The following is a 21,699-nucleotide window of genomic DNA, read 5'->3' as shown; positions in this document are numbered from 1 at the left end:
GAGAGGAAAGGAGCGAGTACAGTGGGCTGAGGACTTCTCTGTTGCCTTCCCTCAGAGCCAAGTGTGGTCTGCCCACCCCTCTCATTTGCCAGCTTGTCCCAGGGGACTGGACCTTGCCCTCGGCTCAGCCCCAGGGCTGGCAGAGCTGGGGACTTCCATGGCTGTTTGCATAGGGCCTGGTGACACAGTTCATGAGATTTTGAGAAGGGGGGACAAGGGCTGGTCACTGCTCATGCTCTGGCCAGCAGCAGCACAGTGGCCAGGGAGCAGCCAGGGCCTGGCTGGCAAGTCTGTGTGGTCAGAGGGGTTGGGAACAGCCTCGGAGCAGGTGGACACCCATCCTCTGATCTCAGCTGTGGGAGGGACACCTGAGGGAGCAGAGGTTTGTATTTTGTGCCTCTCTTGCACAGTTGGCCCATGGCAAATTTTTCCACAAATCAACATTTCTAAGGGATCACCTCTAAACTGATTTAGTGAAGATTTAGTATAGTTTGGGTGTGCACTAACCCAGCTTTTTCTTAACAAGTTCTCACCTCAGGGTGGAGTTTGGGTAGTCTGCTTTTCCTGGAAAGTTCATGGGTGAGCTCAACTGCAGCTTGAGTTCTCTGATTCACCAGTTCCTTTGAGGCACAGCTATCTCTGCAGATCTCACTGCTGTGGATGCATTCTGGAAATGGCCTATTTGTCTCACATTTTTAGGTCTCTTGACCTGGCAGTTTGCAGTTGAGGGCAGGCTTAGCCCAACCATGAGAGGAGGCTGTGGAGAAGACCAAAAGTAATCTACTTGTTACTTCTGTCCTCTGCATTTTAAGGAGTTTGAGTTTGCTTCTTAAAAGGGGTCACAAACTTGAAGTATGCCAGCTTAGGAAGCAGCACATGAGTATGAAATGGTTGGACTCTGTTTCACACAGAATGACTGTGGCCCTTTCTCTAAACGGGCAGGTAATGTTGCAGTAACCAACATCTGCCTGGGGTCTTTGATAAACTGAATTTTGAGCAGAGTTTGGTGAGATGGATACACTCCTCTCAAAAGCTCAGTTATGCATTCAGAACACAATGAGGAGTTTGAATTCATAGCCCAGGTAAGTGCAGAGTATGGTATTGCAGAAGATTTTAGTATTAGAAAACCTGATTTTTTGGTAAGTACACAAATAGGAAGCTCATTATTGCAGTCAGGATTTGGTTCAGAATAACCATTTTTAATATTGAGCTAAGCTTTTCATCCACTTTTATGAAAGACAAGATAAAGTTAAAAAGTGTTCTTTGTGACCTGACTCGTGGATTTGTGCATCTCTGGCTGTCACACTCCCTTCAGCCCATGGAGCATCTCCAGCAGTGCTGAAGTGAAGTGGACTGTCCAGCCATTGCACTTTACAAGCTGTGTACCCAAAAGCTGTGTTACCCATCAGCCTACTGAGCCATCAGAAGACAGCAGGACATCCCTGTCCTGCAGGAGAGCTGCTTTTGTCACAGTCCCTGCCTTGTTCTCTGTCTGGGAGCCCAGCAGCACCCACGGGTGGCAGCAGCTCTGTCAGGGGCAGATCTTGTGTGGTTTGCCAGCCAGCTGGAATTGGTGGTTTGGTGTGTGGTGGAATTGGTCCCCAGGGGCCTTTTGGCTGCCAGGTTTGTGGACAGAGGGGTGGCCACAGTGTCCAGTCAGTGGCTCCACAGCAGATGCCCAGGGAGGGCCCTGGGCTGCTGGCACCGCTGTCGGCTCAGGCCTGAGCTCTGCGCTGGAGCCAGGCTGCAACTGCAGACAAACTCGGCTCAACCACACTGCAGTCACAGGCACTGGCATCCTCCTCAGAGCCGTGGAGTTTGTGCTGTGACAAACCCAGGAAGACTGTCCTCCCATGCTGGGGGTCCCTCAGCTAAGCACCCCATGTTCCAGCAGCAGGGGGATGTGTTTCTCCTTGGCTGTAAGGGAGACTTCTCAATTTAACATTTGGGCTAGTGAGAAAAATACCTCCTTTAACTCCAACAAATCATTTCTCTCCCTGGGAGCAGGTTGGATCTGGCACATCTGGAAGAAGTAAATCAGGTGACTTGGTTGATAATACCAGGGCAAAAGACCTGGCTTACAGGAACTATCCAGGCACTGAAAAGTGCCCCTCTAGTTTCTGACCTAAGGTACTGCCTGGCAGCACTGCTGTTTGTGGTGGGGTGTGTGTAGAGATAACCTTCAACCTCACTCTGCAGCAACATAGGCTGGTCCTGGTTGTGGTCATTTTGAAATGTTTAAATGGTTTTGAAACTAATCTTGTTTAATAGGCCCTTGAAACTAAACCCTAAACTCAGGTGAACATATGGCCATGCCCATTTCTGCTTTCAGGTAATAACGTGTGATAAGAGCTTTTACAGCATTTTGGAAAAATACTTAAAAGCTTTGGCTTATAAAAAAACCCCTGTAATTCACCCTTGCTAGTAATTTTTGTGGGACTTTGAACTCTTTCTCCATCTCTATCTTCCTCTCACATGTCCCTGGAGGAAGCAGCCCCCTCCCCTGTGGTGCTGTGCCACACCAGCCCTGTCTCTGTGGCCACAGCTCTGGCTGATCTCTACATAAAGGTACCTATGGGATGGCAAAGCCCATCCTGCAGAGAACTGCTTCCCTGGTGCTGGATTCCCCTGGGACTTTCACAGAGCCCTGGATCCCTGTTGGATTTGGGTGGCTTTTTGTAAGCAAAGATCATGGCCACTCCCAGCTTTCCTGCTCTGCCCTCCCTGCTAAGATCATTTTCTTTCAGTGACCAAAGGGATGGCTGTTTTTGTTAAGACTTGAGGCCAAACCAGAGAGCCTCCAGAAATGCCTCTGCGGTTTCTAAGGGAGAATCGTGCACCTGTAAAATGACCTTACCATGTGCAGATGCCCCCAACGGTGATGAGATGCTTTAATTATATTTGGAGCACTAGCTTTCTCTGGTGCTTTGAAGCAGGTTCCCAAAGAGAGATATTTAATCAAATTTATGTTTATTTCAGGCTTACCCTCTCTAGATCCATCCAACAGCTCTACAACTTCTTCTTCAGGTCCTTTGACAGGCTTTTCAGCAAACATACAAGGAGCACGGGTTTACCTTCAAGGGCCAGCGCCTGTTGGGACTCCCAGCTTTAACAGACAGCATTTTTCACCACATCCTTGGACAAGCGCAACAAATTCATGTAGGAACTTCATGGGTCTGTCTTAGTTAACTATAAATTCATAGCTATTGTCTTTAGTAGATTTCTAACTTGAGGGGAACTTACCCAGTAATGCACAAAATGCTTTCCAATTGCTTTTAGCAGCTGTGAGGATGGTGTGCAAATCCCAAGCTGTGCTATTTTGTGGGGTTTTTCCCATGCCACTAGTTCTGGTAGCATTACTAAAGGCGTATTTGGGCAGAAAAATGAGTCATTGTAGGCTCTTGAGAGGAGAGAGCATGAAGCAGTGGGGGAGTGGAGGTGATTATGCCAAGCTAAAGATTCCCCTCTAAGTAGTACGAGTTCAATATTAGGTGAAAATGTCATGTTTGCCATGGTTTGAAGTTATACTTGCCTTTTTTTTTTTTTTTCTTTTTTTTTTCTTTTTTTTTTTCTTTTTTTTTGTTTGTTTGTTTGTTTGTTTTTTAAATTGGAATCTGGAATTATACTTAATTTGTTCCAAAATCTCTAAGCATCATCCAAGGTAACAGTGGGTTTTCTTCCTAATGGAAAGAACATGGAAGTAGCTTTACAGAAAATATGGGTCTTTGATTCAGAATCGTAGCTGAAGAGGTTTTTCATGTCACTGCATGCAACTTCATTGCCACTCTGAGTTTAAGAACCAAAATATTTAAATGAGTGCTCAAAGGAAGTTGGATTTCCCAAGGAGAGTCAGTGACGCTTCTGAAGTTGGCGGGACTTCATGCTCTTAGGTCACACCTGTGGCTTTGGGAAGCTGTCTGATTTCTCTTCTGCTGGAAGTGGTAGATACCAAAACCAGGCTGTTTAGATATTTATGGTATTTTGGCTGATGGTTTCACCTCTTCCTGAAACTCTTCCATGTTTCTTATTCTTTCTTGTAATTAATTTAGTTACACTGCTATGTCATGAGAATATCATGATTCTGATGGCTGAAAGCATTTGTGTTATAATGTGGATTTTAGAGTTCAAATAATTCTTAGGATTTCTGTGAAAGACTTGAATACTTGCTATAAAAAGCCTTTAAAACATTTTATCATTTGCTTTGAGATAATATTGGGGAAATAAATGGGATGGCATTTACGCTTGCTACTTTGTGTGTAATTAAGCAAGAGAAATACTCTTTTCAGCAGGTGAATCTCCTATTCCATCAGTTTCCTCAGGATCATCTTCCCCCCTCTCAGCTGCTTCTGCACCTGCTAACTTGGGCCAGCCAAAAACGGGTAACGCCAACCCAGATCGGAAGGTGCCGCCTCCCATCGGGACAGAGAGGCTCGCCAGGATCCGCCAGGGAGGCTCCGTCACTCCCACGCCCTTGGGAACCAACTTCACAGCCCCCGTGGGCCACAGCGGCATCTGGTCCTTCGGAGTGAACAGCGTGTCTGGTGAGTGCTGCTGTGCAGAAACGGCCAGGGCCTCTCGGAAGGAGGGTTGGAGAGGAGGAGGAAAGCTCCACGGTCTGTACTCCCATGTGCAACATCCCAAGGGGACAGCTGGTGGCAGTGGTGGGAGAGCACGGGTCAGTGGAAGTGCTGTGGTTTGCCCTCCTGATGCTGGTGGTTCTCACCCGCCTGGATCAACTAACCAGGCACTTGTGAGCCTGAAATGGTGCAGAGACCTCGTACAGAGTCCTCTGAATGATCCAGAGCTTAGAGTAAACAATTTCTATCTGTTAATGGGGTGGTTTCCAGCCCTGACTGTTGGCTCCCTCTGTCCAGGTTTCTGTCTTGTTTTCCACTCCCATTTTACAGTGTCAGCTGAGGTGCAGCTGATGCACCCAGGGACACAGAGCTGTGGATGCTGGTTTTTGCACTGATTTCCTCGTGACTCTTGAACAGTATGGGATAACTTCTGTTCCAGGCAGCCTTGGTTCCCAAAGAATGACTTTGAAACAGCTGAAGTTTTACGTTCAGTTTCCTGGTAGTTGGATTTTGTGGAAAGGAGGAGGTGCAGCATTTGAGGTGTAGAGTGTTTCCATTGGTAACTTTCAATACAAACGTTTGAGTCCTGCATTTGTTTTATGCTTCAGTGAAGCCCTCCACACTTTGGTTAACTCATGTCTCAGCATTGCTGTGTGTTTTCAAGAAAAGCTTGTATGTGCTTACAGGTAGTGTTGGGAGCTCTGCTGGATTTTTGCAGTGGACATGTGGAACTGGCAGTTCATGGTAGTCCCCATCTTCTCCACCCTTGTCTGGACACCTGAGATCCCTCTGTGGCTGTGTGTTTTCAGGGTGCCTTTGGGTGGCCTTAGGTGTGTGCAGCTGCTGAATTCTACTCGAGTGTCAGCAGTGAATTTCATCAGCCATTTTTAATCTCTTTGCAGAAGGCTTGTCGGGTTGGTCTCAGCCTGTCATGGGAAGTCATCCAATGCATCAGCAGCTGTCGGACCCGGGCACGTTTTCTCAGCATCAGCCCATGGAGAGAGATGATTCTGGAATAGTGGCTCCCTCGAATATTTTCCACCAACCTATGCCAAATAGTTTTGTGGATTTTTCTAAAGTAAGTTACAGAGAGTTGGATTTATGAAATGGCCAGGGCCTGCCTTTATTGCATCTCCTGTTGTGCCTGTTCACCCTGTGTGTGTGTCCTCTGCTGCCACTGCTCATCACCCCAGTCCTGAACCTTCTTTCATCCCAGAACTGACCAGAAAAGGTGCCCAAGCCTGGAGGCAGGTCTAAACCAAGCCAGAGTTTGTAGGTTGCAGATATTCTCTGGTCAGTAGCTGAAGGCCTTCATCACTCTTCAGTGTTTTGTCTCTCAGAAGCTCAGTCTCCTGGAAATGTTTCACAAAGCTTGCCCAGCTCTTGAGGGTGATTACACGTTTGCTTAATGCTTTCAGCACAAATCATGGCCACAATACCACACAGCTTCCTCAGGGAAGTGGCAGGAGGAGAGGACTCCCAGCATGTTTCGGAAAGAGGCATAGCATGTGGTCTTGGCATCTGCATGGCAAAGCAGAGCCATTCACACATAGGAAAAGAATTCTCCAAATTGCAAAAAAACTGCTCTGTAACTTGCTCTTTCTGAATAGGCAGAATTATTTTAGATGGCCATCAGGAATTAGAGAAGATCTTCAACCCAGTCTGGTCAGCTCACTGCAGCCCTGTGTGCACTGTGGCTGTCCTGTGCTGCAGAGAGGAGGGTACACTGAGGTCACAGTGTTCAGCTGCTGGCCTGGCTTTGTGGGCTTATCTGAAAACTCTGTGTGTGCTGCAGCCTCTGCTTAGGTGTAAGTTCAGAAAAATGGCTAAGCTGGCTGGAATCTCCAACTCTGAAATCACTGTGTTCCACATTCTGCCCCAGTGTTCCCTGACAGTGCTGAGACTCCTGCCAGTAATGGAACATTACCTATGGAGGTGACCTGGCTCTGTCTGGCCCTACAGCCACCCTTCCCCGTGTCCTCCACCAGTGCTCTCTTGTCCCCTCAGGGCCTGCCCATCTCCATGTACGGCGGCACTCTGATACCCTCGCACCCTCAGCTGGCAGATGGCCCAGGAGGGCCCCTCTTTAACGGGCTCCATACTCCAGATCCTGCCTGGAATCCCATGATCAAAGTTGTCCAGAACTCAACAGAATGTACTGATGCTCAGCAGGTAGTGTGGCTGTCTTTTCCCACTTGTGCTTTCCTGGGGCTTTATACGGTGCTGTGGGACCCAGTTTTGGCTGGGTGACACGTTTGGTTTTTTCAGTTCTTTGAGATTGTTTGCATGACTTTTCCCTACAGTGTGTGCGTGTGCATGTGTTCATAAAATATCCATGGTGCTATTGATACCAAACCTTCCAGGTAAAACAAGCAGCATTTCAAGACTGCTCAGCCAGGTAATGGACTGTTACAAGTGAGAGGGTTTATATCCATACTCAGCACCTCGCAGGTTGTCAGTCAGAGCTGGAGAGCTCCTGCCTTTGGACAGTCTGGTTGTATTTTGAGGGAAGCCTTATGCTCGCCCTCAGTGGTAAAGCACTGTTAAAGGAACCTTTATTTGTTTTTATAATAGATTTGTCTTTTTATTTCTTGCTGTAGATTTGGCCTGGCACCTGGGCACCTCACATTGGAAACATGCATCTCAAGTACGTCAACTGATTTAAGGGGGTCTGTCCTTTTTTAGCCTGGTTTGGGAATCTTTATGACCTTGAAGAACCCTGGGGATTTTTTTTCATGTGCCTAACTAAGCAATTTTCTGTGGGCTGTAACAATGGAATCTCGATTGCCCGTTGTAGAAGAACAAATTGACTTACCTATACAAACTGATTCTGTTCTCCAGTTAGTTTAGCCACTTCAAACTTAAAAATCAGACAAAACTAGTGCTTTTGGCTAAACACTACTGAATGCTCCTTGTATGCAGCAGAGAACTAGCTGATGACATGATTTTGACCTTTTAGGGTGGTAAATACCTGTATAATTGTTTACAGACTTACAAGGAAAAGCTGAGTAAATTTCATGTCGTATAGTGGCTCTACTTTATGTAGCCTGTATTAATGTGAAATATTTACCTGAATACTCAATAAAAGGCAAACAGCATTTATAGGTTGTGTGTGAGAATTTTGGGAAGGGCTGTATGTTACTGTCCCCAGTAGCTGCTGCTGTGCCCGGTGACGCATCTCCCCGGGGTCACGTACTGAGCACGTGGGTGCAGTCAGGTTTGGGAGGGTTTGGAGCCACAGGTGTCTGCAGAGTCCTTGCCCCAGCCACTTGTGGGCCTTTTATTGGTGTGAACCTGCTTCTCTGTTATGGTTTTTTCCTTCTGGATTAGTTCTGCTGCTTCTGGCACTTCTGGCAGGTGTCACCTGAGAGATCAGGTTTTGCCCAGGGCTGCAAAGAAGGGCTGACAACAGTGACAGGTGAATGCAGGGTTCTTCACCTGCCCAGAAGCAATCGTAGAAAAGTGCTTCCCATTAGAGGAAAATGTAATAGGTTCAGTTCTAAGCTTCTTGTAATGCTGTAAATCTTCTAAGAGCTCCTCAGGCCCTTTCTGTGAGGAAGAAGAGGATTTTTGCATGCTGCTTAAGATGAATGTTAACTCCTGACCCAGTTCTCCACTTTCTGCACTTGGACTGTGCTTAGTTCTGCTTTTGCTCCAAAGCAGTGCAGTAACTACAAGGAATCCATTCCTTAAGCAGGAAACTCCAGTGCACGTAGTGTCTAATCCTATGGATCAATCTCAGACCAGGTGGAGACTTCACCTTCTTCCACCTTATCCAGACAAATCCTTATTTGCAGCAGCAGAGTTTCCCCAGCAAAAGCATAAAGAAGTACTGAAAACCAAACTGCGCAAGCAGTATCCACGTACCACAGGCAAATCAACCTTGGAAGCACCACTGGATGGTATATTCAGATATTTTTCTTGGTATTTGAGGGTGAAATGCAAAAAAAAAAAAAAAAAAATTGAACTGCTGCTGCCCCAGTGGTAGTGTCAACACCAAAGGAGATACACACAGAATGAGTCACAGAAAGGTTTGTGTTGGAAGTGGCCTTCAAGTTCACCCAGTGTGACGCCCTGCTGTGGGCAGGGGACACATGTCAGCAGAATTGTATTGAAAACAAGCAGTGTTGTGGTGCAGTAGGTGTGTGCTCTCTGGGGCAGGGGCAGGGGAGGGCTGGGGTGCTCACTTCTGAGGGTTCCTTGGCTGCAGCAAGCAGTGCCACCTCCTCCTGCCCCATTCGGGGGAGCCACTGTCTCCCCATCCTGGAGGGCTGCAGCTCCAGGGCAGGTGGCACAGTCTGCTCCATGACACCGGGGGGCAAGACCCAGGATGGGGCTGGGGCTGTCCCTGGAACAGCCTTGGCCACCCCAGCCCTGCCTAACGTAGGCAGCTCTTTGCTGCACGCGTCCCTTGCTGGCTTCTTCCCCGCACAGCTCCTTCCCTGAGGACATGGGCACCTGCTCTGGGCACCAGATCCAAGTGGCCCCAGCAGCCTCCACTAAAGTGGAAAAGGGAACCCCAAAGTTTTGTAGGAAGATCCTGCTTGAAGTTTGGACCATCACTGCCCCATGGTTACAGGGGGCACAGGCAGAGGCAGGGCCTTGTGCTCCTGGGGAGAGAGCTGGGGGCAGTGCCAGGGGGCTGGTGAGTGCAATGCTGGTCCCTCAGGACAGGCTGCCTGGATCCAGGGAAAGCGTGGGGGTAACTAATGCCAGAGTCTGTGCCCACTTGTGTTCACCAGCCCTGGGTGGCAGGACTCCCCCAGATCTGTCCTCCTTCCCCCTTCTGACCCCCTGGGCCAGCCATTGAGCAGGTCCTTTTCTTTGCTGTCTGTCCTCAGGGAAGCATGTGCCTCATTCCTGAGCTGGCCATGTTTGGGTTGAGCCACAGGTGCCCGCCCTGTGGGCACTGGCTCTGTTGTGTGACTTCAGTTAAGCTTCTCTGGGGTGAGAGAGCCCAGCCTGGTGCTGCGGGGCTGTGGCAGGTGTGGGCTGTGTAAGATGTTTGCAGTGCCCAGCAGAAGCTCCAGGCTCACTGGCACCTCGGGCAGCAGCTCTGGGCTCCCTGGACCCCTGAGCCTGGCAGGGAGCTGGTGCTGGGCTGCAGGGAGGGATGGGCAGGGGACAGCAGGGCTGCAGACGTGGCACACAGGCTGGTTGGCACACAGGCTGGTGTGACCTCAGGCCTTGCTGGCAGGCGGTTGGAGCATGGGGAGGAGGCAGCCCTGGGTGGACACTGCACACCCAGCAGGCCAAAGGAGATGTCCCATCGAACCCAGCCGTTGTCCTCTTGCAGGGAGCAGCAGGTGGCTGGCTGAGACAATGGGAACGGGTCCCCAGGGTGCCCACCGTGGGATATCCAGCCCTTGCTGCTCCACCCTGGAACAGGGTGCCACACGAAGCTGTTGCTGCCTGGCCAGCAGGCTGGGACCTCGCTGTGTGCCCTAGGACTGGCCCTGCCCTCCAGGCAGCACAGGGGTGGCCTGTGTTGGCCACCATGGGGTAGCCCTTGGGCTGGACCCCCTTGTGCTGCATCCTGCCGAGCACCAGGAGCCTGAAGGGGAGGAATAATGTGGGGAGTAGTTGCTGAGCAGGATAGGTGTCACAGGCTGCCTTGTGGGAAGCCAGACATGATGGCTCCAGAGCCAGATGTGTCCATGAGCCATGGCCGAGCACTGGGTCCCACCCCCTGCTCTGGGCTGAGGTGCTCAGGGGCGGGGGTGCCCAGGGCCAGCAGTGCCTGACAGCCCCCCCGCTTTTGGCAGGTACCCGCATCATCTGCGACCGCAAGTTCCTGCTGGAGTGCAAGAATTCACCCGCGGCCAGGACCCCTCCCTGCTGCCTGCCCCAGACCCCCGGTGTCACATCCCTGGCCCAGTCCAGCCTCGTCAAGCTGGAGGAGCTCAAGGAGCGGAATGAGAGCGAAGAGGCCATGCCAGGTGAGCAGCCCAGGGCCACGGCCCCTGCCCAGGGACCGCCTGCCTGGGCCATGGGACACGGCGAGATCCCAACCTGGCCCCAGTTCCAGCTCCTGCTCCCTTTGCCTGCCCATGTCTGCCAAGCCAGCCCCATCCTAACCCTGGTCCTGTATCCATCCATGCCCTTGCAGATCAAGACCAGTTTGAGATGGACATCTGAGTTTCCATCTCCCCGTCTCCAGGCCATGGCTGGGCCTGTTCCTGGGCCTCGTGGAGGTGCTGGCACCGTGACCAGCTGGCTGCAGCCCTCTCTGATGCTGGGGATGGACGTGTGACACCTCAGGCTCTAGCACAAGTGGCTGGTGCAATTGCCTAGGAGCTCATGCTTGATCAATAAACACCGTGAAACCCCTGTGCTAACATGGTGTGTGTCTTTGTCAGGGCTCAGTGGGGTCCTCACCCCCAGGGAGGGGAGGTGAGCAGCACCAGGAGGGTGCAGAGGGTGACCCTGCAGGGGGGGTGGTGAGGGCCTGGGGCTCTGTTCTCAGCTGTGGTGGAGGCAGCTGGCGAGGCCATCCCGTGAATATGGGAACAGCACAGTTAACATCTGACTGGGCATGTGTCTGTCCTGGACCTCCCTGAGGTCCCCCAGGTCTCTTGGGTTCCAGACTCAGCTCTGAGCTGTGCCAGGACAGGCAGGAGCCCAGATGGGAGCCAGGGCTGTGGCTGCAGCACAAACCCTGGTCATGCCAGGGGCTGTTGGCACGTCGGCCTCTGCAGCCAGCCTAGACCCCTCCTGCAGCAGGGCTGGGCTCTGGGGCTGCTGCAGGCCCCCACTGCGGAAGGGGCCGAGCTTTGCCAGCCAGTGCAGCAGGGACACACAGTACTGCCTGCTCCAGCCAGCTGCTGAATTCTTCCTTTGACATGGCCAAGCCCGATGAAGCAGCCACGGCCTCAGCCAGCAATCCCATCTCCTGCTGACCCTGTCACCTTGTTAGTCCCAGAACCCTCAGGGAGACCGTGGGAGGGGGCAAGTTGGTGCTGTTTATTAAACATAATGAATCGCCACTAAAATGTCGCAATGATTAAAATCCCCTTTTCCTGGACGAGGATTGGGAGGCAGAGGGGGTGCCCAGACTCCCTGCAGCAGCAGGGGCCCTGTTCCTGCCGGCGGCCCTGGGTAGGGGCTGCCCCGCTCACAGTCCACAGCCCCGTCCCTGGTGTCAGGGCTCCTCCTGCTCCGGCTCTGTCGCGGGCTCAGTCGCGGGCTCGGCGGCAGCGCTGCCGTCCGTCTCTCCGGTGGGCAGGTCCCGCGTCTCAGCGATGAGGCGCTTGACGCCCACCATCCACTGGCTCACCTCGTTCACGTGGTCCACCATAAGCGAGCGGTGGATCTCATCAGCTGCATCCCAGTGCTGCTGCTGAAGCTCTGCCAGGACAGGGGGCCCCATCAGGGGCGCAGGATCCACCTTCCCGCGGGTGCCTCTGCCCCAGGGCCTGCTGCTGGCGCGACTGCAGCCCCCTTCACCCCATACCTTGCACCAGGAGGCTCATCCTCTTCCTCACTGGTGCCGACAGCTTCCCCTGAGCCCATGCATCCTCCAGCACTGTCAGCCGCCGCCCGATGTCATTGCACACTTGTTTCTGGAAGCAGAGGTGAGCTGGGAGTGAGGGCGATGCGCCCCCGCCAGCTCTGGGGAGCCCCGGGGCAGGGGCGGCTCTCTCCCCGCCTCAGGTCCCCTGTACACCGGCAGCCCCTGCCTGGCTGCCCCGGCTGCCGTCCCTCCGGCACCGCGGCTCAGAGGCGGCGGGAGGGGCCGCGGCCTCACCTGCACCGCGGCCCGGCAGGCGTCCAGGGCTGCCCGCAGCGGGGCAAGGACGGTGTCGGCGGACACGCTGCACTCCTCCTGCTCCGGGCACGCCGCGCTCGGCCGGCCCTCGGCCCGCGGGGCAGCGCCGGCAGAACCCTGCGGGGGCGGCCCCAGCGCCCGGGGGGGCGGCGCTGCGGGGTCGGCGGGAGCACCGGGCGGGCCCGGGGGGGCACCTGCAGGGCACAGGCGCCGAGCCCGTCAGCTCGGACCGGCTGGCACCGAGCCCCGGCTCCGCCGCCCCCAGCACCGCGGCTGCGGGAGCCGGGCCGCAGTTCCCGCGGATCCCGGCGGGGAGCGGCCCCCGGGGCTCCGCCGGGCCTGGCCGGGCAGGGTGAGGGGCGGTGCGGGCTCCGCGGTGCTGACCTGGGGGTGCTCCCGCGGGCGGAGGGGCGGCCCGGCGGGTGAGCGGGGTCCGGCGGGAGCCCCCGGCTTGCGCCTGCAGCCCGTACGAGAACTGGGGGGGGTCGTTCCAGCCGCGCTCCTGGTTCCCTGCAGCAGCGAAGGGCGCCGTGAGACCGGAGGAAACCGAGGAGCCCCCGCGCCGGGCGGGACCCCCCCGGCACGTCCCTCCCGGCGCTCCCCGCACCCGGTACGGCCCCGGCGTCCCCCCGCACACGGACCCCCGGCGGAGCCGATCCCCGCCCGGGCGGACCCGCGGTGTCCCGGCACCGGCACCGGGACCCCCCCCCGCACCGGAAGTGCCGCGCGCGCGCCCCGCGCCCCCTCACCCGGCTTCACGTAGGACTCCGCCATCCCGCCACGTCACGCCCGGCCCCGCCCCTTCCGGCCCGTGAGGCGGGGAGGGACGCGAGGGGCGGGGCCGGGCCTGTCCCCGCCCCGCCGGGGGCCGCGCTCGGGGCCGGGGCCGGGGCCGGGGCCGGGGCCGGGGTTGGGGCCGGGGGCTCCTTCCCGGCGGCTCCGGCCCCGGCCCCGGCCCGGCCCCGCCCGCTACGGGCTGTGCAGGAGGGCCCGCCGGAGGCGGAACACCTCCAGGAAGGAGAAGAGTCCCCGCTTGCGGGCCCCGGCCCCCGCCCCGCCGCCGCCCCCCCCCGCCTTGGCCGCCCCGCGGGCAGCGTCCCCCGCGGCCGCCGGCCCGGCCCGGCCCCGGCCAGCCGCGCTCTTCGCCTTCGCCCCCGGTGCGGCGGCCACCAGGCACTTCTGGTACTGCACCTGCGGGGACACGAGAGGCAGCGCGGGGGACGCTCGGCACCGGCTCAGCCCCGGCCTCGCCAGGGCCGGGCGTGCCGCGCCGCGGTGCCGCCGGTGCTCACCATGCAGGCGGCCTGCACTGCCTCCGAGATGGTGCCGGCGTCGGGCTCGCACCAGAAGGCCGCGCACTGGAAGCGTCGCCCCGTGTCCACGATGAGCGCGAAGGTGTGCGCGTCCCGGCCCACCCCCAGGAAGGTCACGTACCGCACCTGGCACTCCCAGATGTGCGCCGCCTCCTCGGGCTCCTGCGGGGACCCCGCGGGCCCATCCAGCCCCGGCCGCCGCCCGGGCAGCCCTGCCGCCCCCCAGGACCGCTCTGCCCGGGGCAGCGCCGTGCCCGCTCCGGCCACAGCCCCCTGTTCCCTCCCCACCTGCGCCGGGTGCACCCTCATGGCCGTGTCGGACACGTAGATGAGGGAGGGCGTCCAGTTCTCCCGCCCGGGGCGCCTCGTCAGCTTCTCGATGGCGTCGTTCAACACATCCATCCCTGCGGAGAGGGACACCCCATCCCATCGGCCCCGGCTGCGGGCGTGGTGCGGGCAGGAGCCGCCCGGTGCCAGGACAGGCGGCCCGGCCGCCCCGCGGCACGGGGGGGAATTCCTGGGCGTCCCCCAGCTGCGGAGGGGCAGCGGCGCTTACCCATGGCCCTGGGCACGGGCAGGCTGCCGATGTACAGCGCCTCGTAGGTCTGCATCGACTGCCTCACCGCTTCTAGGATATCCACTGCCAGGACGGGAGAGGTGCGGCTACCCCTGTGTCCCCCGCGGTGTCCCCCCCATCCCCAAGGACCCCGGAGAAACAGCCGGGCAAGCCAGAGGGCTCTGGCTCAAAGGCGGGCAGGGGGAGCAGCCGGCAGTGCTTGGGGACGGTACCTTGCAGTGGCAGGTCCTCGGCGGAGATCGGCTCCAGCGTGGCGGCGCGGGGCAGCCTGCTGCTCGCTACGGCTCGCTCGGCCACGATCTGCAAGAGACGGGGATCCCGGAGCCTCCCCTCACCCCCGAGATCCCCGGCCATGCTCACACCCGCCGGGGCCCCTGCGTCCCACCTTGGAGCACATCTCATGCAGAGCCTTGGCGATGCCCTTGGCCGGCACATTGCAGTGGAAGACGTGACACTTGAGGACGCAGGTGTCCTTGTCACTGGCCACGAAGGCAAAGTCTCTGCAAGGCCATGAGCAAGCCAGTGAGACCCCGACAGAGGCAGCCCCCTGCCTGTACTGCCCCCCAGCCCTGTGCCCCCTTACCTGTCCCTGCAGCCGTGGCGGCAGTCGGGAGGGAGGAGAGGGGACAGGTCACTGCTGGGGTGCCTCCCCACGGGTGGGCAGAGCCACCCCCCTGGCCCCTAGCTCTGCCCTCGCCCCTGGCACCTGCCGTTGTTGCAGCCGACACCCCAGACACGGATGTTGAGGATGGGCTGGCGGTGGATGAGGCTGCGGTCAAGGGGGTCCACCAGGCTCATGGTGTCCTTCTTCAGAATCATCACTAGGTCCTGGCCCTGCAGAGGGGCAGTGGTTGCCTCAGCCTGGCAGACAGCCTGGGCATCCCCAGCGCCCAGCCCCCGTGTAGGCAAACCCCTTCCCCACCAGCCTACTCCGCCCCAGCTGTGGGGTCTGCTCTGTTCCTCCCCTGCCCTTCCCAGCTACCATTCCCTTGTGTGGGGACCCACCCAGGCACCCTGGCACTGTTCCCAAGGACCCGCCCTGTCAGACCCACCTGCTCTACACCTGGGACCGTCGGATGGATGCGCTGTGTAGAGAGTTGACTCTACCAACTGCTCCCCTCCAGCATGGTCCAGCCTCAGCAACAGAGGCCCTGGGGTGGGACCCTGCCTGGCAGCACCATCCCAGGCTCTTACCTCCCCCTGGTTCTCCGCAGAGCCCTGGCCCTTGCTGTTGGAGAGCTGCTGGATGCAGTTGTTGACGGCGATGCTGCTCTTGCCAGGTGCCAGGTCCTCCTCGGGGATCTCCACCCAGCCCAGAGAGCGCACAGCAAAGCACTGAGCAGAGACACAAGGGGCTTCAGTGCCACTGGCACAGCCACCTCCACTCACCGTGCCAGAGTGGTCACCCCTGCTCTGGCTCCCATCCACGTCCCTGCAAGCTGCCACCCTCCTCTTCTGCCAGCACAGCCCACGATGCGGCAGTGAAGCTGGCGGGTGCGGTACCTTGGAGCCGGGCTCTGCGCTGTGCTGGAAGTCGTCTCCATGCCAGGACAGTGAGTGCCTGCAGAGGGATGGGGTAGTGAGGGGAAGTTCCCTCTGCGTGCTCCTGGGGCACCCAGGGAAGCATCAGGATGCCCTGGAACCAGCAGACCCCCATGTCACCAGCTGGGAAGCATCCCATGGGGGTGCCCAGCATGGTCCTGCTGGTTTCAGCATGGGGGGCTGCTCTGAGGGGGAGCACCAGGGCCCAGCACCCAGCGCTGCTCAGGGATCAATGGCACCCCACAAACAAGCCAGTGAAGCACAAGGATAGCCCTACCTCCGGGACAGCGAAGCCATGGGGCTGGGAATGGGCCGGTCCTTTGCCGAGTGCTTCGCCGCAGAGCCCTGGCATTCCTGGGAGAGAAGAGGAAAGGGGTGACAGCTGCAAGAGAGGCAGTCAGGAGGCACCAGGTAGGAGCCCTCCCTCTCAGGACTGCAACAAGCTTGTGAGCGTCTTGGGTAGTCAAGATGAGTCCAACTAGGATGAGCGCCAGGATGGGGCCTGCTGGAGCTTTTCAAAGGGCTTAACCCCACACAGACAGGGTGCTCCAAGGGAAGGCTGGACCAGTCATGCCCAGAGGGCCCTTCAGCAGGATTCTGCCTGGGGTGGAATCCAGCACCAGCCCTCACACCCCAGCCCACATTCCCTACCCTTCCCTGGAGTGTCTCCTCTCCATCAGCGTCCGTGTGCCCTCCTGGGCCAGTGCCGCGTGCAGGGTGCTGCCACTGTGTCGTGCCTGTTGGCACATGCCAGTAATAGGTACCCAGAGAATCACAGATTTTCCTCCAGCCTGGGGGGAGGTCAGGGTCTGTCTCCAGGCTCTGGTCACTCCAGAGGTTGTCTGTACAGAGAGGAAGTGTGTGAGATACGGGGTAGGGAAAAAGATCCCCCAGTTGCCCTGAGGAGCCAACAACTTTGCCCAGCAGCAGAAGGGTCCTGCGGTGGCCTCCGGGTGTGTGGCTGGGTGCATGGGCTGGGAGAGGAGCCTGGCGAGGGAACATGGCATGATGCCAGCGAGGCTGCAGCAGTGGCAGACCCCAGTGCAGGGAACTGCCTCGCTGGCTCCCGGGGGGACAGCGGAACCCCGGCAGGGCACAGAGGGCAGGGGCAGCCTGGGCCTGCCAGGCCGGGAACCCTGCGGGGAACCCAGGCTCAGGCTTGGCCTGTGGCCGCCAGCCCAGTGTTCCCTTGCCCTCGGCCGGGAAAGGGACCGGGACAGACGCCGGGGTCCGGGCAGAGGATTGTGCCCCGGGGGCTGCAGCCGGAGGGTGCCACAGCCGTGGCCCCCGCGCCCCCAGCCCTGCGCGGGCACCGACTCGAGCCCGTGGCGCAGCACGGCCGGAGTGAGCCCGGCCCGAGGGGCGGCGCGCTCCGACCGGCCGGGGCTGTGGGGCCGGGCGGGGTTCCCGGGGCTGGGTGGGTGGGGGTGCTCCGGGGGTGGGGAGACCTGGATATGGAGGTGCCCCTGAAGCGGGTGGGCTCCCGGCGACCTTGGCGGGGCCGGGAGCGGCGGGGCCGGGTCGGGCCGGACGCCGCGGGCCCCGATCAGCACCGCGGACAGCGCCGGGCGCGGCCGCCGCTCCCACCCTCGGGCTCGGCTCCGCAACTCGGCATCGGCCCCGCAGGCCGACCCCGGCCCCGCAAGCCGACCCCGGCCCCACAAACCGGCACCGGCCCCGCAACTCATCCCCGGTCCCGCAACCCGCCCCTGACCCCGCAGGCTGTGCCCGTGCCCGCCCTGCCCGCCGCGCTGACCGTCGCAGTTGACCAGGACGATGGCCAGCATGTAGTCCTTGCCCAGCATGGCCCCGCCGCCCGCCCGGCGCGGCGCCCCCGCCGCCGCCTGCCCAGGCCCGGACCCGCGGCGGCTGCGGCGGGAGGGGCGGGACCGGGGCGGGCCGGGGGCGGGGGCTGGAGAGAGCCGGGGGGGCGCGGGGGATCGCCCGGACGGAGCTGGGGAAGGGGCGGGGATGTCTGGGGCCCTTAGGGTGTGTCTCGGGGCAGAAGGTGGGATCCTGAGGAGGGAAGCGGCTTTTGGGGCTGGAAAGGTTTCTGAGTGCGGTAGACAGCAGAGCCAGGTCAGCCCCTTGTGCCCTCAGGTTCGTTCCCTTTCCCTCCATCCGCTCTTAGGGTTCTTCCATTCCCTTCCCTGTCCCCACAGATCACGATCATTGCCCTTATCCCATGTTCATTCTCCATTCATGGCCAGGTCTGCCCACTCCCCTCCGCTTGTGTCCAGCCTCCTTCAGCCAGTGCTGAAGGCACCCAAATGTCCGTGCTGGTCACCTTCCCCTTCTCACCAGGGGCCAAGAGATCTGCATCTCCAGTTTGAGACTTCTTTCCATTCTATCTTGGCTAATGGTCAGGACACATGGACAGAAGCTCTGGAGACATTTGTTGTACACCTGAATTCCCCACGGAGCTCCTTGAGTACAGCTCAGGAAAAAGTCCTTCCGAGCTAGAGGTGCCTGATAAAATAGTCCAAAATGGGTTGCTATAGGTGGCTTGTCCAGGCAGTCCCTCATGACCTCTCCACCTTTTCTTCTTCAGAGCAGTTTTTGGACGTGCAGAATTAATTTTCCATGCTTGGTCCCTCTCTTTCTTTGCTTGGCCTCATTCATGCATTCCATGGGATAACATGCCCCTGATTTTGTGAGACACCTTCCTCTCCTTTATGCATTTTGATCCTGCTCACCTGGCCTGAGAACAGCACTAGCTCCATAATCCAGTTTTGCAGTTGTCCACAATAATTTCTGTCTCCTGGTGGTGGCTGCTTTTTTGGATACAGCCTTTTTCTTCTGCATCTGTCCAGAGCTATCAGATTTCTAATACTTGATTCAAGCACTGTGTCCTTGGGACATTATTTGCCTAACCCAACCCAACCCCACACAGCAGAGCAGGGCAGGCTCGTGGCTCCCTGTGTTCAGATGTGTCTGAGGGGTCACAGGTCTCACCTTTGACTTCTGCTTTCCCCAGACTTCCACCTTTTCCAGTTTCCAGGAGTGAACTCCCCCCTACCAGCAACAAATTTATTATGGTGACTGGTAGTGCTCTGGTATCCTCTGCTGCACATCTCTCCTTGTCCTTATCTCAACACATATTTCACTTTCAAAAACCACACTCAGCTCATCAGATGGGAGGCGACAACCCCAACACAAACTGTCCCCACTCCTCTTCTGGCTCATCCAAGCCCACCAAGGTGAAGGCAACTCTCTCCTGGCAAAGTCATGAAGCTTAAGGGTGATGATGGCCCTGGTGATATCAGACTTCGAGCAAGGGAGGAGAATTTGGGGATGGCGCAGAGCAGAACCTACGGATTGTATGGGATGTTTCATGGGAAGGGGAAAGGGAGGGACCAGGGGAGGAAAAAGCATAGGAAGGCAGAAAGAAAAGAGAGAAAATGTTCTGGTGGTGTGTAGGCAGTGGTAGATATGCTTGCCAGCCTCAGCAGCATGTTTCAGCACTGCAGGCTGTCCTAGACCCTCATGAAATCCTTTTTCTTCTGTGCAGTGGTGCTCCCTGTTCAGAGCTGCCTGTGGGGGAGATTTTGGCGGTTCACAAGAGGAAAAGGACAAGGAAACTGTAAGGATAAGGATAGCCTATACCCATTATGCTTTCCAGGAAAAAAGGTATGAGACATCTTGTAATTCTATAACTCATAATTTTCTGGTGTTGGCCCTGAAGAGTGAGAGATCTGGGTTTGGTTTGCTTTGCTTTGGGCCTGAAGTAGAAGTACAGTGTCATTTTTGGTGCTGGGTTAGAAACCAAAACTCTCTTCTTCTGGCCTGAATAATGAAATCCTGGAGAAGGGGAATAAGACTTCTCCTTGCAGAGACTGAATTTTATCTTCCTAGTACAATCATCAGCTAGATCTCTTCACAATATAAGGGGGATCTCTCAGCCCCTCTGACACTTCCCTCAAAAAGAGAAAAAACCACTCACATGCTTCCTTGGAGCAGTCTAGGTTCTCAGATCTGTCAGTTGCAGATCAAAAGTCTCCTAAAGAGGCTCATTACATGTCAAGAAAACAGTCCATAGCTGCAATCAGATTCAGATCTCAGCAGGTCCAGCTCTGTTTTACCTAAGATAACAAAATAGATAACTTGACTCCCAACCAGATCTTTTGTAGATGCCATATTTCCAGGGGATAAACATACAAGGTTTCTCTCTGTACTGCTCCTGAGAAAAAAGACAGAATCCCCTTCAAAGAAAATATCCACTTTCCATCAGGTAATTTTTCTGGTGCATGTCTCCATTCACTCTGGAGAAGGAGGTTTCTGATGTGACAGATCAATACTTTTCAGGTTATGAAAACTCTTCATAAAAGAAATCAAGTGAAATATTAGGTAACAATTATACTTTTCCACTACCTTCCTCCCAGCTATTGGAAAGCCAAGATCATGCTATGCAGCCCAGGTTCAGTTATCTGTAGTTATCAAATATCCCTGTCCCAACACCCCACCTGGCAGAAAAAAACACAGCTTAAGCTGTTTCTGTGTTCCACCATCACTTATTTCCACCTCAGTTGTGCAAGTCAAGCAGAGATGAAAGGAAGAGGCCACAAGATGAACTAAGACAGGTCCAATCAACCCCCTAAGTCTATGGAATCAAGGCTTTGAAAAGCAGAAAAAAATCCCAGGGTATCGCATTTGAAATTGTAATTCCAAGAAGCCTTTTTAATTTTTTTCTGTTTTACTGCCTGGTTCCTGTAAACAGCACAGATTTGCAGAGCTGCTCTGAGCTATTGGCACTATGGATTTAATTGGTACATGCCATCCCATCCCATATCCCAGAGAGTTCTCTGGAGCACTGCCTCTTCTGTAAGATTTTTTAAGAAATGCTGTTAATATCCTCTGATCATTTCACACCTCTCTTATAATACAGAGTGCAGAAGTATCCATAGTTTCGATTTCTCAAGCTGCTTCACACACACTCATATAACACATTTAAATGTTGCTGTCACCCACTCCTAATTCAGCTCAGAAAGCCTGGGGGTGGGGACTGAGGATGAGGAAATCGATTCCCTGCCAGTTTGAAGCGCACACACTCTGGAACACAAACAATTAATGCGAGGAACCAGTACTTCTCAAAGGAACTTAAAATCAGCAGCTAAAATGCTGAGTGTTAGTAAGAGCCAATGCTGCTCTTGGCTTCATCTAATTTCTTGGAGACAGTTCTGATGCTTCCCAGAACCAGCACCTCAGGCCACCAAACACCTTTAGCTACGTGGTTAGTGGAGAAATTAGTCAGAACTTTGCAGCTCTTTAACCACTGGATCACCAGTGCCAACTGGCTGCTTTCCTTTGCTAATTCACAGGATTCCTTCGAGTGATGTGAAATTATATCAAGAGGTTCCAGGCATATTTTGACTGCTTTAAACTAAAATCTAAATGACCTCCATTGCAGCAGTAGTGCTCTCTTATTAATTACTTCCACCACCTAACAGTTATGATGAGTAAAGACTTGAGGTACATGCTAAAAAGCATCACAAAGAAACATATAAACCTTAAGCTGTATAAATATATGGGGGGAAATGTTGCCTCAGCATCAAACTTCCACTTCAGAAATATCTTTTGTCTTCATTTAAACCAGATAAGAATTACTGCCTGGTGTTATTACTTAGCATTTTAATAAGAGCAGTATTTAATTTTCATTTTCTAAGTTGAAGAGAATGCAATATACTTCTATTCAGCAGTTGATGAAGAGGAAGCTCCACTGGCCTTATTGTTAAGGTAAAACAAAGATTATCACCTACATTTCTGCATGTTTAAGCATTTGCAAACAGCTAATCAGCCCACTGAGGCAATGTCTAAAATCACTGTATGGTTTCATATTTTCTATTGCACTAGGTTTGTTCTTTTTCCTTTGGTTACTACCAGAGCCATCAAACAACAACAAAAAAATCTGGGTTTCTTTTCATT

General features: G+C 55.7%; 3 protein-coding genes across 6 annotated transcripts in view; 1 reads left to right on the top strand and 2 right to left on the bottom strand.

The window, feature by feature from the left end:
* The window catches only part of ANKHD1 (ankyrin repeat and KH domain containing 1), a 103,113-nt gene extending 92,206 nt beyond the window's left edge, over positions 1 to 10,907 (top strand). The window contains exons 35-41 of one of the 4 annotated variants that reach the window (XM_053991217.1): positions 2,980 to 3,174; positions 4,287 to 4,541; positions 5,480 to 5,655; positions 6,585 to 6,749; positions 7,178 to 7,224; positions 10,343 to 10,516; positions 10,687 to 10,774. In XM_053991217.1, the coding sequence (XP_053847192.1) occupies positions 2,980 to 3,174; positions 4,287 to 4,541; positions 5,480 to 5,655; positions 6,585 to 6,749; positions 7,178 to 7,224; positions 10,343 to 10,496 (992 nt within the window). In that variant the 3' untranslated portion in view covers positions 10,497 to 10,516; positions 10,687 to 10,774. Of the gene's footprint in view, positions 1 to 2,979; positions 3,175 to 4,286; positions 4,542 to 5,479; positions 5,656 to 6,584; positions 6,750 to 7,177; positions 7,676 to 10,342; positions 10,517 to 10,686 lie in introns of those variants that run through there. The other 3 variants (XM_053991218.1, XM_053991220.1, XM_053991219.1) reach the window with 3 other exon arrangements.
* Positions 10,908 to 11,519: 612 nt separating this feature from the next.
* On the bottom strand, positions 11,520 to 13,201 carry SRA1 (steroid receptor RNA activator 1). The gene is made up of 5 exons (XM_053991244.1): positions 13,095 to 13,201; positions 12,730 to 12,855; positions 12,325 to 12,539; positions 12,031 to 12,139; positions 11,520 to 11,924 (listed from the first exon to the last, which is right to left on the bottom strand). Exons 1-5 carry the CDS (start codon positions 13,117 to 13,119, stop codon positions 11,719 to 11,721), a joined length of 681 nt encoding a protein of 226 aa, XP_053847219.1. The 5' UTR covers positions 13,120 to 13,201; the 3' UTR covers positions 11,520 to 11,718.
* Positions 13,202 to 13,269: 68 nt separating this feature from the next.
* On the bottom strand, positions 13,270 to 17,647 carry APBB3 (amyloid beta precursor protein binding family B member 3). Its single transcript, XM_053991249.1, has 12 exons — positions 17,534 to 17,647; positions 16,429 to 16,619; positions 16,055 to 16,131; positions 15,739 to 15,796; positions 15,430 to 15,570; positions 14,942 to 15,069; positions 14,819 to 14,824; positions 14,621 to 14,735; positions 14,448 to 14,535; positions 14,215 to 14,298; positions 13,638 to 14,062; positions 13,270 to 13,536 (listed from the first exon to the last, which is right to left on the bottom strand). Exons 1-12 carry the CDS (start codon positions 17,580 to 17,582, stop codon positions 13,315 to 13,317), a joined length of 1,584 nt encoding a protein of 527 aa, XP_053847224.1. The 5' UTR covers positions 17,583 to 17,647; the 3' UTR covers positions 13,270 to 13,314.
* Between the last annotated feature and the right edge of the window lie 4,052 nt (positions 17,648 to 21,699).

This window comes from Vidua macroura, chromosome 15 (genome assembly GCF_024509145.1).
Source record: "Vidua macroura isolate BioBank_ID:100142 chromosome 15, ASM2450914v1, whole genome shotgun sequence".
Lineage (NCBI taxonomy): Eukaryota > Metazoa > Chordata > Aves > Passeriformes > Viduidae > Vidua > Vidua macroura.
Note: the sequence above shows the minus strand (reverse complement) of the source record. Positions and strands in the feature narration are given on the sequence as shown.